The following is an 18,143-nucleotide window of genomic DNA, read 5'->3' as shown; positions in this document are numbered from 1 at the left end:
TGAGTTATAGCAAAAAAATGCATTAAAAATGGAATAAAAAATGATGGTAATTTTGGTGTCTTCAAGCCATGAAGTCGTTGTTCTAAAAGAACGCTGGTCTCCTTGACAATGCTTTACGACGTTGATTTCCTTACACTCCCTTCCCCACAGCTTCACGAGGGAGGGAAGAAGAGGGAGAAGCAACACAAGTGCAGGTGTGACCATGGATGCCAACTCCGCCGCCATCGACACACGAAAAAATATGCGTTAAAATGGAAAAAAATTATGTTAAATTATTTTTAAATCGTAGACTCATCGTAGACGCGCGCTAATACCCAGACGGGCTCGATATGAATCACGACTATAAGATACCCGAATCTGGTTAAACTGCACCGCAAAATGTGGGAGTAGTTAGGAATCTAAATCGTAGGAGACAGACACTCACACAACTACAGTTTTATATATATAGATGTATGATGCTCCTGATGAGCTCTAATATAACTGACAAAGTGGTGGTTATATAAGACAGATACAGAAACTTAGGATAATTTAATTCAATATAATTTATTGTTATAAGTATAAAGAACACCAATATAATGGGCCAGGTGGCTATAACAGAAACTAAATCTAAAAACTAACACTAAAAACCCTTTCTGCTATAGGCACAAAGCCTGAAAATTAGAAGGCAGAGTCTAGTCATTTGTATCAACCCAGTGCTTAACTGGTATCTATTTTATCAACCCTGAAGGATGAAAAACAAAGCCAACCTCAGAAGAATCTGAACTCAGACTATAAACATGAACAAAATGCCACTAAGCAATTATGTCCTACATGCTAACAATTCTGCCAGCTCACCTCCAGAGCAATAATAATCATCCATACTTTAGTATACCTGATAGACATATTACAAGTTCAACTCCTGCTTTATGTTCTGGTAGTTAGTACCAGCATATACAGCTGTGCAGTATTGTACATTCAACACTAACACATTGCCAAAGATTTTGTCTTTGAATATCTGTGTCACATTCCAAGAAATAATGTCAATTAGCTCCATTCGGTCAAGTTTTAAAGAGTAAAATTAATGTTCATCTGCTAGAATATGAAAGAGATGAGTTGAGAGGCAATCACAGTAAAGGTAAAAATGATACCTATAAAGTTACAATAACATACACGACACTAAAGCAGCAAACTGGCAGAATGATAAACATGCAAAGCAAAATGCTTGGCAGCATTTCGTCAGGCTGATTTCAAATTCTGCTTAGATCAACTTTACTTTTCATCTTTTCGGGGTCAATGCAATAAGTGCCAGTTGAGAACTGGGGTCAATGTAATCGACTGATCCCTCCCCAGAAATTGTTGGTCTTGTACTAATATTTGAAACCAATAACAATACATGACACTACACAAACAACAACTACTTTACAAAATCATCCATCAATCTAGTCATACATGGATATTGATGATGGATAAGATGTTGCTGATGTGTACAGTATAAGCTTTCAGTAGTGAGGAGTAGAGTGAAAGTCTAGATCTAGACTGAACTAGGTTTGAGTAATGTGTGCTTGCATATGATTATTGTTCTGAAGTACCAGACAAATCTGCTGCCACACACAAGAAACTATAACGTTTATGGCATCTATAAAGAAAACTGATATTTGATTGATGTAAAAGAAGCAATACCTATGGAGATTCCATAGTTATTTTAAAATTTTAAGATGAAATTGTATGTTTTTCTCGAGCATTTGAATTTTCTTGAGATAGTGTAACAGTCCATATAGGTAATACTGAAAGTACACTCTCAAGAAAGCTATACATGAACTTCTTAACTATTCCATTATTGGTACCTTTGGCAAATGTCTTCTATTATAACCCTTTAGCCCTAGGTCAACAAAGTCCTTGTGAGTGGATGTGGTAGATGAAGTTGAAAGACATCTGTAGATATGTGTGTGTGTGTGTATACATGTATGTGTGTCTTCGTGTCTCTTTGTTTTGACATTGTGTGAGATTGTAAGTTAGTGTCACCGTTATATATGAATGCTATATTCTCAGGTTTTCTACTTTATTAGCTGTTATTTATTATTTTTTTTTACTTTATATCACTTAACAGTACTGACTTCTACTTTTGTGATGCCCTCAGTAAGCATACTTCCATTGCCTCTCCCCTGCACTAATCACATTCTATTGTTCTCTCTCCCTTCAACTAACCAACCATTTAAAAATAATAATCTCTTTCTCTTTGCTCTTATTAACACTTTTCTTTCTCTGTTTTCACTATCTCCTTCAACTAACTACAAGACAGCATCACACATTTGACATTAGCATATTAATGTAGATGATTTCTGTCAAAGCAGAGGCATTCTTTGATATTTTCTGTTTGTTGTCTATGTATGATGTAGAGAATAATGCGCAATTGGAACCTGACACCACTCCTTTTAAGGTGCAGATATCAAGAAGGAATTAAAAGCAAAACATGGCAATGACTTGAGATCCATTTAAGTCAAATCAATATTAGATAATCTTCAAGAGCTGTATTAATGACTGCTATCATAAACTTGCCTTGTATCTAATTTACATGGGTAAAATGGCTTATCTATTGAAGCAATCGTTTGAAGAGTGTTCAGTTGATAAATTGGAGAAAGCAGGGTTGTCATAAATAAGCCACTTCAGCACGCTATTGATGGCAAAAATTGGTTTACCATTATCACTGTTTAATCATCTTTTCCCTAATTGAATACATCAAGTGAGATTATACTGAGGTAGAGTTTTCTATAACCAGATACTCTTCCTTATGCCAACAACCCTCAATCAGTTTCCAACCAATGATAAACAATAATAAACATCGCCTCACCCAGTTTATTGAATAACAAATGGCCTAAACGTTGTTAGATGGAGAACTGGAAACTAACAAACAACAGTAGCAGATGATGAAGAAGGAGTGAACATCCAGTGATACACAGGGTTGAAGAGCAGCAAAAGAGTAATGTAGATAAGGATAAGCGTGAGAGAGAGAGATGATGTGTGGTTGCCAGTATGTGTTAGGGGAGACCGACATAGTGCAAGGGGAGAGCAAGAAATGTATGGTGGTGGAATTATCAAGTGAAAAGGTTTAGGGTATTAAAAAATTTCTCACATGAAACCTGTTGAAATAGATCTATTCTAGAATTTTGTTCAGAAAGGAATTATCAAGACATGTTCAAATGACAAAAATGATTGGATTGAGGTTTTAAGAAATTTTAAATTTTGCCAAAATCAGACATCATGAAAATTGGAATTTCTCTACAGGAAAAAAGTTGAAAGTTAGTTTAATCATGATAGTTTATTCAACTATTTCAACATTGGAATGTGTTATATACAGAATGAACTCCCTGTACATTTTTAAGGGAGAAGCATTCTTAAGCTATGATCTTTTTGACTGAGTGTCCCTGGGTTAAGAAGTATGTTCAAATACAAGATTGTGTTTAATGAGAATATCACACAAGTATGCAAATCTATATATACATATATGGTCAAACAGACACACATAAACATCTACACACACAGATATTGAAGTACTCACCTGTTATGACTAGAAGATAATTCTGCAGGTATTAAGGACACCACATAGAGGTTGTCTTCCTTACACTCTTTGACCTTCATCTGTCCAGTCCTAAAAAGAGAAATTAATCATGCTAACCTGGAAAAATGGCATTAAAATGAACAGAACATTATGTGGAGTGGTTGTTGTTAGGAGGTATCTAGCCACAAAAACCATGCCAAAATATGGAGTCAAAGAAAAACACAAGACTCTAACCTACTCACAAGTCTAATAACACAGAATAAGAACTTGGGCCATGATGACCAATACAACTCATCCTAACAAAGAAACCAGGTGGAAAATGATGACAACAAGTAATAAATGTACTTCTTGCACTGATGAACAGGATGGTCTTCTCTTGCATACTCTGCCTTTTCATTTGCAGAGTCAATCTGATGCCCGACAGCAATTTTCAGAAAAGTAAGATAAAAAGAATAAGTTAGAAAGTCAATGCTCTTGAAAGTGTCCTCAAAAAACTGATGCACTATGTATATATTACAATGTTTCTCAAACAAATTCCCTTGTGATATTTGTTCTATGCTGAGTTTAAGAAACTTCCTGGATCATTAGAAACCGGCAATACTATTATCCACCAATTGAGATAAAGTAAATAAAATACATTTTTTACAGCTAAATGACAATCCTTAGGAATCATCTGTAGAACAAGATTGACAAGATATGATGTTTTAAAGAAAAATATATTATTATACTTAAGTCACTAGCAAAGATTTTTTTTGTCATAAAGCAGAAAAGGTAAACAAAATTTCAAACATTAATAGACAAGACTTGTTCTTCCAAGGTCAATAAAGTCTGAAAATGGGAACAAGTAGTAAAAAACTGGATGACTCAAAATTGTACACAAATTCTCAATTAAAAAAAAAAAAGAAGCTTATTATCCAGGCAAACAATTATATTTATGTATATATTAATATATACACACTCAACTACTAAACATCTATTAACCCTTTAACATTCCAATTACTGTCAAATGAAATATTTACTTATTCACATTATTTTGAATTAATCATGCATTGTCTCATAGCTTCAAGACTTCAGTGATGTGATTGATTATTTTTAGAATGACATTGTAGGGTGGATGTGAGAAGCTGGATCTAACCGGTTTGAACATAAAACAGGCAGGATATCTGGGCTCGACAGGGTGGTTTAAATATCATACACTAAACAAGGGTAGTTTACATCCAGTTTTTATTTTACAGAGTTCAATTAATTACTATTTTTTTTATTTCAAGAGAAGCCCTCAGATTCATATGAGGGGTAAAAATAAATTACATTTGTTGTAATGGAAAAATGATGCAAGATTTTTAAAAACCCAGAGACTGAAATTGGGCCAGGAATTCAGCCCTATAACAGGTAGCCCCTGTCTAATAGTACTTAGGAAATTAATTCATATCTGTAGGGGAAAATTCAAAATTTTTCAGATGTAGTCACACCTCTGTGTCTCTCTCTGTATGTATGTATATATATATATATAATGTGATAAATAAAAATATATGCATACATACAAACATATATGTACATACCTACATCTACATGTATATATACATGCATATATAAATAATTATACGTGAGTACAGGACACCACAAGACGTAGAAACGGGAAAAACAAAAAAACAGTTACAGGACGTGCTACACAAGGAAAAAACCCCCGACATCAGCTGTCGCTAGTAGACTCAAGCATGTAGACTCAAGCATGTTTCAAAGGCAAGACACCACACATATATATATACAACACACACGGCTGTTGCCAGTGTCATGTAAATGGCACCCATTACACTCTCAGAGTGTTTGGCATTAGGAAGAGCATCCATCTGTAGAAACCATGCCAAATCAGGCCTGATGTAACCCTCCAGCTTATCAGTTTCAGGCAAACCGTCTAACTCATGCCAGCATGGAAAGCAATATATATAGATATATATATATATATATATATATATATATCTATGTGTTGATTAAAATTTTTCTTTCTACTTGTTCTACTATACATTTCAACATTTCTTGTTTGTTTACATTGGACACAATATTATGTATATATATACAGTTGTGGCCAAAATGTTCAGAACGGCATTGTTTTCGTCAGAAAAGTAGGTATAATTTTTTATCAAAGTTGTTTTATATTCTATAATTTTCACAGACAATAAATACGATATTAATTGTTATTGTCTGAGATTTTGGTGTAATTTGAGAGGAAAATACAAAAGTTATGGATGATTTAGTGATTTACTGCAAAATCCATGGCGGCCAAAATGATCAGAACGGTTGAAAAAATAACAAAATAATCAAAAATGACAGAGAATACTGGAATTATTTAATATTTAGTGTGAAGCCCTTTAGCTTCAATCACACTTTGACATCTTCGACTGCATGAGGAAATTAAATTTTCAATTTCTTGCTGGGTGATCTTATTCCATTCTTCCTTAAGGGCATTCCATAATTGCTCGGTTGTTTTAGGATTTCTGGCTTTCAAACGTTCTCCTAGAATATTCCACACATTTTCAATAGGATTGAGATCTGGGCTTTGAGCAGGCCAATCCATAACAATAACCTTTTCAGCCTTGAGGAAGTTCATAACCACTTTAACCTTGTGACATGGGGCATTGTCCTGCATGAATATGGGTGATCGCTTAGTTGAATTTCTCAGCACAGGCAAGGCATGATCTTTTACAAGTTGTTTATAAACTCCTGAATTTACCTTTCCATGTAATCGCACCAAAGGGCCCACACCATCCCCAGATATCATCCTCCAAACCATGACACTTCCTCCGCCGAATTTAACACTAGTCTTAAGGCATTTAGGCGACAATTTTTCACCTACTTTTCGACGAACTGAGCCAAATAACAAACTTAGATTCATCACTGAAATGCACCGTTTGCCATTTTTCTTGAGACCACAACACATGTTCGGTTGCAAAGATAAGACAACACTTTTTATTCTTGGAGCTGATCAGTGGCTTTACTGCAGGTGCTCTTGCTTGTAGGTCATGTTCAACTAAACGACGAGACACAGTTTTTCGAGATAAAGTTTTCTTCAGTACAACGCTCATTTCCCGAGAAACAGTAGCAGCAGTTTTAAATTTGCCATAGCACGATCTTCTCTCTAGGTCGTTTTTCTTGGCCTACCTGTAGACTTTCTTGCTTGACATGAACCACAATCATTGTAGACCTTAAGAATACCGTGAACAACACTTTTTGACTTGTTAACAATCTTTGCAATAGACCCAATACTTAAATTATCCTTTTTTCGAAGCTTAATAATCTGCTGACAAATTGGTAACGGAGTAAGTGGCATTATATTAACAAAGTACACTGCAGATATTCTTACTAAAGTTTAGTAAACGAACCGTCACGTAAATAAATTCAAAACATTAGGGTTCGCCGGTTAAATATACTAAAACACGGAGTAAAAGCAACCGTTCTGATCATTTTGGCCGCCATGGATTTTGCAGTAAATCACTAAATCATCCATAACTTTTGTATTATCCTCTCAAATTACACCAAAATCTCAGACAATAACAATTAATATCGTATTTATTGTCTGTGAAAATTATAGAATATAAAGAGAGAGAGAGCCGAAACTAATAATTTACTCCAATGTACTTGTTATTCCTAGTTTCTCATTTGTATTCATTTCTTCAAGAGTAGTGTTATTGTAAATCATTAGCTTTAATAAATGAACTCTACAAGGATTGAGTAACACCAAAGTGTTTGTATATGTGTGTGTTGTTCATTGTATGTCCATTTTTCCGTGCTAGCAAGAGCTAGATGAATATGCTATCGAGACATTGTTTTACAGTTGAATGCTGTCCTTGATGGATAATTCTTACCTGTTTTGCAAGTAAGAGATCTTTTATTTCACATGGCTTCCAAGGGATATGAAGTGACTGGTTATAATGACACTGCCATTTATAACTTTCATACAAGCAATCACAGATGTAAACTAACACACCATGATGATCTTTCAGTTCCAGTCTAATAACCCCACTCACAATACTTTATTTGGTCACATGCTATTGCGGAAGTCATGCCAAATGTAACACACACCAGGACTGAACTCAAAATCACTAGGAAGTGAAGTGCTCAACCATAAAACCAAGCCTGCACCTATCATATTTCTGTAAAATAAACTTGGTATAAGTAAAGAGATATGCTATGACAATTAAAATATATATTTGTAAATATCGATGCATCAAAGACTGAATCAGTTCTTATTCAAAGTTCATCCTCTCCTAAATAAGTCAGAGGACCACATTTTGCTTATTCATTTCATTCTTGGTTTGGAGTTCTATGACTAGATGTCCTTCCTATTACCAATCACATCGTTACATTCATAACAGCTGATGCAGAAATACATAAACGAGGGAAATTTTTGTTTTAACAGTGTGTCTTTCATGCTACACATTCTTTTTGTTAAATTTTTTTGTTCCAAGTCAACTCTCTGATCAAAATACATGACCCTGTTCCCATTGTAAACTTTAACATCAACTAAGATTCAACTGGTATTTAGTGTTATAGGCATATAATGTAGTTTAAAAAACACTTACCATAAATCTGATACAAAGGATTCAGAAGTTGGGTCTTCGGCTATTTCACAATGGATGGCTAAAGGTGGTAAGTCAGCAAGAAAATGAAACAATTCTTTGAGACAGTCCCTAGGTACTACTTTTGTAAGACCACAGTCAATATCAAAAACTGTTAAATCTTCTTTGGTGACAGCTTTTAGGATGGCTCGATAAACATTCTCATCAGGAGCAACAACAGCATATAAAACACCAATTTGGTATTCACTTACAGCAGCTTCAGTAGGAGCTAAACTTCGGTAAATTTTTTCCATTAGATCTTTTAGCTTATCAACAATAGGCACTTTTGGAAACATTTTTATCCAGAATTCCTTTTGAGATACAACACTGCAGATTTGAATATTCAGCAATTCTCCACAGACCAGGTTCCACCGGTACTGTTGTTTCTGCAGCCATGCAATTACATCCATAACAGAACGGTCAACAATAACATCGTTTGAAAGTTCAACTTTGTCATAGACTTCAGCTATTTCTCGTTCTACAAGAAGTTCAGCAACATTCTTACCTTTCAGTGTTAAGTTTATCACATATCCTGTACCACCAGGGTGCTGCAGAATGCTGCAAATTTCAGCTGTCATCAACTGATTTAGGCATAAATTCTGAAAGATACTGAAAGAGTTCTGGGACCATGAATTATTTTTGCCTTCCACATAGGCCAAATGACATTCAAATGCTTGCATTGGGAGTTTTGTAAAGTCTTTATGCAATGGCCAAATGCTTTTGCGTTCAACAGTTTCTGTATTACCAAAATCAACAAGTAGAATATCACAGCTAAACTTTTTCAAAGATTGTACTTTGCCCCGGTAAAATTTACCATCTTTAGCAGACCTGACAACACACAGAGAGGACAGCTGGAGATCCACAGCCTTACTCCCTTTATCACAATTGCTACAATACAGGTTCATTTCTTTCTCAAGCTGTTTCAGAGAAACAACACTCTCTTCAGGCTGACACCAAAAGTTCTCAGGTGTAACTAGGTGGGTTACATATACACCAAGGCATTCAAACTGAAGAAGATCCAATGGCTGAAGAATATCTGTAAAAGAAAAAATTTGATTTGCAATGCGGCTGCTAGCAAATGGTAACTCTGAATCTGAAATAAGAGTCATGTGATAACCAGATAGATGGTAATTCAGAACTAAGAGGCAAACTATCATTACAGGTTGTCAATCAGTTTTCAATGTGCCACATTAATAATGTTTAATTAGGGTATATCAATGAAATAGGTAAAAAAAAAGTTTGTTGTTTCTGTGAGATATTACATTAAATAATACTGTAAAAGGAAAATAAGTTACTTTACAGAAGCAGTAAATGTTGCTACTATCATTCATTCTTTGTGATTTTTTTTTCTTTTGGAAAGTTAATCCTTATGGCATCACTTCATTAATCTCTAGCTACAATTTTTAAGTTGTGGGCATTAGCAGAGTAAAACTAAGAATGCTATAGGTTACTGGGCCACTCAAATAGCAAAGACCTAAAAGCAAAACGTGTACTAGAATATGACATACAAAATGTAGATAGTAGATCTAAAGGGACAACTTTAAAGATGCTACGTGAAGAAGCAGCTGGAAAGAAAGAAGTTTGGAGAGATGTTGGTGTTAAACAATTTCTGGTTAATCAAACTGTACTGTCAAAAGACAATACTGAAGGCAAAAAGTTTTAGAAATGAAATTGAACACTTACGTTTATCTGTATTAGGGTTTTGGATAATATTTTGCATTGAGACCTGATTAGAAACAGTTTCAGCAAGTAACTGTCCATCTAGAGAGTAGAGTTCAACAAGATATGGCTTAGATTTAGATTCAAAGCTTACAAACAGGGATTTTGCATTTGTAGAGAGATGGAACCTGCTTTGCAGGCGGTCATTCCACATTTGGCAACTTTTTAAGGTGCATGGCAGAGCAAGGGGAGGAAGTGTAGTCAAGTTGGTATCAGCAGTAATATTAAGTACAGAAGATGCAGGAACATCTTTCAAATACTCTCCAGTGTCAATACATTTTATGTCAAGTAAGAGGTTAGGTTTTGCACTAATAATAACACCACGGCATAAATTAGAGGAATTGGGGTTAAACACACTACAGAGGGTATTTATTTTAAGTGATGGGCCACAGTAATTGACTGGTTGACAACAGAGTTTTTTGGACAGTTCTGAGTACTGTTCTTCCATGGTTGCAAGCCTGATATAGAAAATTCCAGGCTTTTTACTGTCTGTGATATGTGTCATGCGGCACTGAACTTTTTCAGAAGGCACAGCAGTGTTAGCAAAAAGTTTTGAAACAAACAACACATCTGGCATTGAATCTTTAGCTTCAAAAACATTTTCATCTTCAAATATGACATCCAAGTAGGATTTTGGTGGCTCCACAGCACTGGACGGTTGTGTCAGCATAGCTGATTCAGTGATAAGATTCTTAGCACATCCTGATTTGATAAAGAGAGAAGCAATGTTGTTACCATCATCAATCAAAATACACATTCCTTGGCCAATATTTTGGATGGTTAGTGTTTTGCTGAAAACTAAGTCTTCAAATATATCACAGGCATTTCTTGACCATTCCTCTTCAATGGGCATTACATTAGCCAAAGAAAATTTATAAGCCAAAAATGGAATAGACTGAAACTTTTCAGCGAGTGGTTTGATGCCTTGGAGGGAAACTCTTTCCTGATTACCATAATCAACAAAACGAACAGCAGCATCATCAGTAGTGTAATCAACTATAACTGCACGATACCATTGATCATCAAGGTAATATTTAGCACAGCAAAACATTCCCACTTCAACTAAGGTCAAAGACTTCTCCAACCAATACTGCTTCGAATATTCACTATTTAATTCGTCAGCTAAGCTTTCTATCACATCATCATCATCTAAAAACTGGACATAAAAACATTCTGGTGTGTATACATAGGAAACAGAGATTTCTTTGATGTCTCCAGTTGGTAGTTTATCGTCATTGGAAATAACGGAAAGCTTTGAATTACTTCGTGATATTGTATCAGGTAAGTGAAGAGCAGTTGATGTCTGAGCAGCAGAGCTAGATATGAACTGTTCTAAGTGGACAACAATAGATGTATTATGGTCCACAATCAGATCCACTTCATAAATTTCAGTAGTCTGGTCATAATTTAAGAACTTGGCCTGTACTGATTTTTCGAGAACAAGTTCTGAAAAAACACCATTTACAATAGAGAGGTGAGAATATACATCAGACAACTTACAGTGGGAAGCTAACCGAGGTAGTTGCATATATTTGGAAGTCATCTGACGAATATTCTCAAAGGTTACTCTCTCAGTATTTCCATAATCGACAAAGAGAACATCAACATTGTTGTGTTGTATGTCGAGCACTAGTGCTCGGTACCAAGTCTTATTCCCCAAGTTTTTGGCAATACATGGGTTGCCAACAACCAGATCACCTGGTTTAATATGGGGAAGAGTCGAGGAGTTGCCATCTGCCACCAATGAATCCATCAGCATTTCTAATTCCTCAGAAAAACCAACTAACTGGCACCAGAAATCAAAAATGGAAGTGTAGTAAGAGACTACTACAGCAGCTGGTTTATCAAAACGTGGTTGTATAACTTTGTAAGTTTGAATGATATTTTTTGACTGGCGATGTCCATTTGGTTCCTGATGTTGTTGAGGCTTAACATTTACTATTGCAGCCAGTCCTAACTGTAAGAATTTCTCAGCTATGGAAACTCCATTGAGTTTCAGTTCTACATGGAATATACTTTGAACCTGTTTCTTGAAAGTACACAGGACATTTTCTTCAATGTTTTCCAAAAATAGTTTTGCATCCTGTCCCCATTCTCCAAAAGAGATTGGTTTAATGTCAATCAAGCGACAACGCACAGCTTGACAACAATGTCTGGTGAATACAGGAACAAGTGGTTTCAGATTAGTTATAGGTGTAACTTCATCGTTGCCAAAGTCCACAAACCGGACACGTACATTAGAAGCAAATATCTCTTCAACAACTGCTCGATACCATGCAGAGTCTTCACTGAACTGGGCAACTACAAAAGTTCCAACAGTTACAAGGCCTTCATATCTTTCTTTTAATTTGTCGTAATAATCTTGCATATTTTGTACTAGTTCATCTAGCTGATGTTCATTGCTGACCAGTTGTAACCAAAAAGCATCTGGACTATTGACCCAAGATATAACAACAGGTAAACTTGTACCATTCGCTATGGTCAAGGGTTTTAAAGTATTTGTATTTTCCACAATGGAAACTAGATTCTTTTTGGACAGTGGGTCAAACAATTCAAGGACGTAAGTTTTCTGTAAACATGACAATACTTTTGCAGTGACTCGGTGATCAAGTGCTAAGTCCTGTAATGCATTTATCTGAGATTCAGACCAAATAGTTCCGGGAGGTAAGTTGAGTGAACATTTCACAGCTATAGTAGGTACATCAATAAAGCGATGTGGCAACATTCTCAGTTGAGAAAATGGTAAAATTTCAGCATTTCCGTAATCAACATAGAAAACGGCTGCTTGGTCTTGTTTCACATCTACTATTTCAGCTCGATACCACATGCCATCATCAGTAAATTTAGCTAGACATGGTGTTTGAGATGGCGGCATAGTCTTAAAGGTGCCATATGCATTGTCACACTGGTTTTCATTCAGTTCCTTCATCAAGCTTTTCAAAGCATTGCCCATACAGACAGGCTGACACCAAAATTCATGTGGACTTATCAAAAATATCATACAAATATCTAAGCTGTCACCAACATTTAATTTGTAGTTTTGGTAACCCACATTTGCATATGAATCACTTGTAGAACCATTGACATTAGGGAGCAAATTCCTTTGACTTCGACCATTCTTTACAGGAGACCGTCCTTTTGGTGAGATTCTTTTGCTTGTTGAATTTCTTGATTCTGATGCAACAGTGACCTTTAAATTGGACCTATCACGACCAACACTGACCGATCGAAGAGACGGGTCACATTGTAGTTGATCATCGTCATCATCATCTTCATCATTACCAGCTAAACAAAGACTGTTAGTGAGCTGACCAAATATGAGGTTGATACAGACATCTTCATCTTTACTCAGTTCAACTGCATGGATGCCTGATGAACTGACAGACTTGAAAGTGGCAGTGAAAAACTGTTCAAGAACTAAGTCTTCAAACTGAGCAATGTGTTCTGGTGACCAATAACTCCGAACATTTGTGACTCCATGCAGACAACATGGAATTCCTTGAGCAGGCATCTCCATAAATTCTGGTTTTGTCACTTTAATAAGATGCTTGGGAACAAGTTCAATGTTGCCATAATCTATGAAGAATACTTCTACAATATTGTTGGTCAGTTCTCCTGAAATAAAACAAAAGAAAAAAAAAGCAATGATAATATTAGTATCAAGAAATAACTTGAGTACAGAATTTGAAGAAGTGAGGAATGTATTTCAAAATGTCAAAACCCTAATAAACATTAACCCTTTCGTATTTGACACTTTAGCATTCAGATTACTGTCAAATATAATGCTTATTTATTCATACTGTTTTCAATTAACCAGGTATTATCTTGTAGCTTTGAAATTTCAAAGATGTGACTTTATTTTTAGAATGACATTATAAGGTAGATGGCAGGGGCCAGATCTAGCCAGTTTGAACATAAAACAGGCAGAATATTTTGGCCAGATATGGCCGATTTGAATGCTAAAGGGTTAAACCAGTCCCATTTGGCCCCTCATACCTATCCTACAATATCATTCTAAATATATTCAATCACATAAAAATCTCAAAGCTACAAAATAATGCCTGATTAATTCAAAACAATACGAATGAATAAACATTACCTTTGACAGTGTAATCCGAAAGTTAAAGTGTTAAAACTAATATATGTCAGCACTATCCCACGAAAAGAAGAGTTTGGTTATAAGGAAATACAGAAAGTGAACAATTCTCTAAGAATCACATAAAGTATGATTGAACCAGAAGAGGGTTGAGTTAAGAGTCAAACACAAAAATGCTTTGGGATTATGTGACCAAAAATAATAAAAACCTATAAGTGAGAAGGAGAAAGCGATAGAAAGAGAAAGGAAGAGAGTTCACACTAATTAGATTGTTATTAGATCACCAATGTTATCATTACAGAAAGTTTACTATGTTTATAACAAATTAGATTCTTATTTTACTGACATTAGTCATTGGACTGTTGGCACACATGTTGGTGCACAAAATGAGGGTTTTAGTCAATTAGATCAAACCCAATACTTACTTCAGTCCTCTATTTAATGAATGCCTAGTATTCCTTCAATGTAAAGGAACATAAATCATCACACTGTTTTATAGACACAATTATACATATACAAACTTATTTTGTTTCTCATTCGTTTTTATATGCCAGAATGAGTTAGGTGAGTATATTATTGAGACGTTTTACAGCTAGATACCCTTTCTGTCGTTAACTATTATTTGATTTTCCTTTTTCAAGTAAAGAATAACTTTTCTCATGTATCATTGAAGGTGAAAAACCAGCAGATAACCGGCTGATGATAGGAGAAATGGCAGTAATGTTCCTGCCTGTAGCTAAGTAAATTTTCAGAGAAGCACAAATGCAAGCTAATAGACACACAATGAGTTTCTTTCAGATTTTGTTCTCCAAATCTACGCATCAGGTTTTGGTTGGTCTAAGACTATAGAAAGACACTTGCCCAAGGTGATGCAGCGTGAAACTGAACCTGAAACCAAATGATTCAGAAGTGAACTTCTTAACTACACAACCATGTCTGCATCCACACATACAAATATTATACATCTCTCTCTCTCTGCATGTATGTATGTGTGTGTGCATATATATATATATATATATATATAGCCTGCCCACCTGATCAGCAGAATGGTGTCATTTAAATAGTACAACATTGCAATGTGTACTGTGACCTGTGATGCATAACATCTGATAACCCAGTTTATACATATATACATATGTGTGTGTGTGTGTGTGTGTGTATATATATATATCCACACACACAAGATAAGTTTCCACAGTTGTCATTCACCAAATCTCATCAATCCAGGGTTATGATGGAAAACACATGCCTATTATATTGCACAATAGGGTTAAACCCAGAACTGTGTAGTTGTGAAGTGAACTCTTTAAGCACATGGCTATATTTGCGCATGTGTTACAAATAACATTAAACACTAAAATTCGACATCAGTGTTGATATATGTGGACAAACTAGATGTATTTTGAAAAGTCAACTAACATTTCACAACTTTTATCACCGACAATCATAAGGATTAAGGGATAGTTGTAATGATAATGGAAACAGGTGTACTGCAAGGAGAGAACTAACATTTCACAGCCGTTATCGCTAATGACAATGATGACCATTTACCTTCTATTTTTTACTCTACCAAATCCACTCACAAGGCTTTGGTCAACCCGAGGTTATAGTAAAGGACACTTGCCCAAGGTGTCACACAGTGGGACGGAACCTGGGACCATATGGTTGGGAAACAAGCTTCTTATCACACAGCCATACCAGTGCCTATGATGATGATAATTGAGGAATAGTGGTAGTGTGATGAAAATAAAATTGCAAATTTACTGAAAGTAACTTACGGTTAACTTTGGCTCTGTACCACGATTTATCCATGCTATATTGAGCTATGCACGGTTGGCCTGGTGATACTAACATCAAGATTTCCTCTTCAGGTTGCAATTGGGAATAATGCATATGAATCTTGTCTGCAAGTTGGCCAAATGCTGGTGCATATCTCGTACCTTGGCAGTGGAAATATTGTGGACTGGTAACATGAGTAATCATGACATTGAGAGAGGTACCAACTGGAAACTCTGGGCTCTTAAATCCATATGTGAAGGATCCAGATCTGAAAATATAATGTTGAAAAATAATATACATACTTGTGTGTACATTTCAGTGTATACACATGATTATCCCAAGATCTATTGTAGAAAACACTAGCCCAAGTTGTTGCACAGTGGAACTGTACTGGAAACCATGCAGTTGCAAAGTGACTTTCTTAACTACACACACACATTAGCTCTTTTAATCTACTATGGGTATAGACAGACCTGCATTCAATACAGAATATGGTGTCACTTGTAAATGCTTCTCCATTGGAACCAGCTGTTATCTAATAGTGCAAGTAGGAAATCTATTCCATTTGGTACTTTCTTATAGAATAAAATCTGTCTTTTAATTTATGTTCCGTATTTATTTTCTACATTACAGCAAACATATTTACTAGAGTTTCTTCTAGAATGTTATTTGTGGTACTTCACTATGTATTACTAAATGTATATTTAGGATAAAGCACCACTGATTACTATTTATTGTTCACCTACAAAGAAATGAGAGAGATACTGCCCAGATTTTATTTAATGGCAACATCTTTCAACAGACAATGCCATATACAAAGGTAAATCAAAAGTAATGCAAATAACTGCATTAGTTTCTGACTCTTCCCTACCTTTTCTACTTATCCCAGAACACTTGTTCCTCATAATATTCACATTCTCACTCAATTTCCACCTCTCACTCTCCTACACAACCTCCCAACCTCAACCCACCAATATTCCCTGTTCTCCTGTCCACACTCACTTCTGCTCACCTTGTCCTTATATCTCAAGGATCCACTGCGACACCTCATTACTTTTAATCTCTTTTCAGCTGCACCCCAACCACCCCAACTCTATAGTGTGAGTAACCATGTAGCTCTTCTATTGCAAGAAACCCGTTCTGCTTAGGCCCTTTCTCTCAGACTTGAACCCTTCTTACCCTAATTTAAAGCTGCTTCTTTATCTAATGTAGTCCTACTTATTTGAAGGAGACCGGTTTTGCAAGCTGCATGGTGACCATGCTGGTGCCATGGAAAAAAGCACCTAGTATATGCTGCAAAGTGGTTGGCATCAAGAAGGGTATCCAGCTGTAGAAACCATTCCAAAGCTGACACTGGGGTATGCAGTCTTTAGACCTCTCAGATCTTGTCAAACTATGGAACATGGACATTGAATGATGATTAATACCAGATATTTCAGCAAAATTTGTTGAAATCCTTGACAAATACTAAATATATGCAATATACTTTTTCCAAAATATTACGATGTTCAGTTGGTGATACTCAACTCCTATTCTCTCCAGAAACTTTTCTATATATAACTGAAAAAGTATTTTATTTAATTTGGTAATGGTCATGTGCTTGTTTTTAAGGGGTATTTTTTACTAATTAGCCACACACACTTATATACTTGGTGGTCTTCACTTCAGCTTTATTTTCTTGAATAATAATAAAGCGGAGTGAAGTTAATTGGAAAAGAATAAAAACAAAACAGAAAAAACATTCCCAAATGTAACAATATCTGCTTCAACACACAATTTCTCATCACAAATCTTATAAAACAAATACACAAAAAACATTTTTTTTTTGTTTTGGTAAGTGCGGTTTCCTTGAAGGGACAGACAGAAGAATCACTTCAGAAACTTTCAACCAAATGCAACAGCTGCAGGGAAATACTATCATCAACATTTTTAAAGAAAAGAACAAATCATAATAGCAGAGAGTTACCGAGTTTTCACAGAAACTTGAGATTTTGAATAGCCTTCCCCCGGAGATATTACTGGCATCATATTGAAGCTGAGGTAGTTATGCCTGAAATATAAGTAAAAGATATATGTAATAATGGTTCAATATCAGTAAAAAGCTATTGCTGCAATTGATTGTCCATAGAAGTGTGTCTCAATCATACATTTACTTGTATAGGTTGAACTGTGTAAATCATTAGTGAAAGAAACCTAGCTGTTTCTAGCAAAATTTCTTCATGGACCCTTAAAATAATGCTGCAGATCCAATTTATTATTTTGCTTGCATGGACCTTCAATGGGTCATATGGACCCCAAATGAAAATCACTGGTCTGTAGAAAAGATAAGCAACAGAGGGTAAAATTCTGCTTTATGCACAGCAATATAACCAACCACTCAGAAGATTTATTTTTTTGAATT

The 18,143-nt window shown here is 35.4% G+C and overlaps 1 protein-coding gene across 5 annotated transcripts in view; it reads right to left on the bottom strand.

The window, feature by feature from the left end:
* LOC115215146 (tudor domain-containing 6-like) overlaps positions 1-18,143 on the bottom strand; it is a 40,308-nt gene that overhangs the window by 1,603 nt on the left and 20,562 nt on the right. For all 5 annotated transcript variants that reach the window (XM_036505330.1, XM_036505329.1, XM_036505328.1 and 2 more), the window contains exons 2-6: positions 17,709-17,792; positions 15,742-16,010; positions 9,832-13,482; positions 8,113-9,184; positions 3,536-3,625 (exon numbers count right to left, since the gene is read on the bottom strand). In XM_036505330.1, coding sequence (XP_036361223.1) covers positions 3,536-3,625; positions 8,113-9,184; positions 9,832-13,482; positions 15,742-16,010; positions 17,709-17,770 — 5,144 coding nt within the window. In that variant the 5' untranslated portion in view covers positions 17,771-17,792. The remainder of the gene's footprint in view (positions 1-3,535; positions 3,626-8,112; positions 9,185-9,831; positions 13,483-15,741; positions 16,011-17,708; positions 17,793-18,143) is intronic.

Source organism: Octopus sinensis, linkage group LG8 (genome assembly GCF_006345805.1).
Source record: "Octopus sinensis linkage group LG8, ASM634580v1, whole genome shotgun sequence".
Lineage (NCBI taxonomy): Eukaryota > Metazoa > Mollusca > Cephalopoda > Octopoda > Octopodidae > Octopus > Octopus sinensis.
This window is presented reverse-complemented; position numbering and strand designations above follow the sequence as displayed.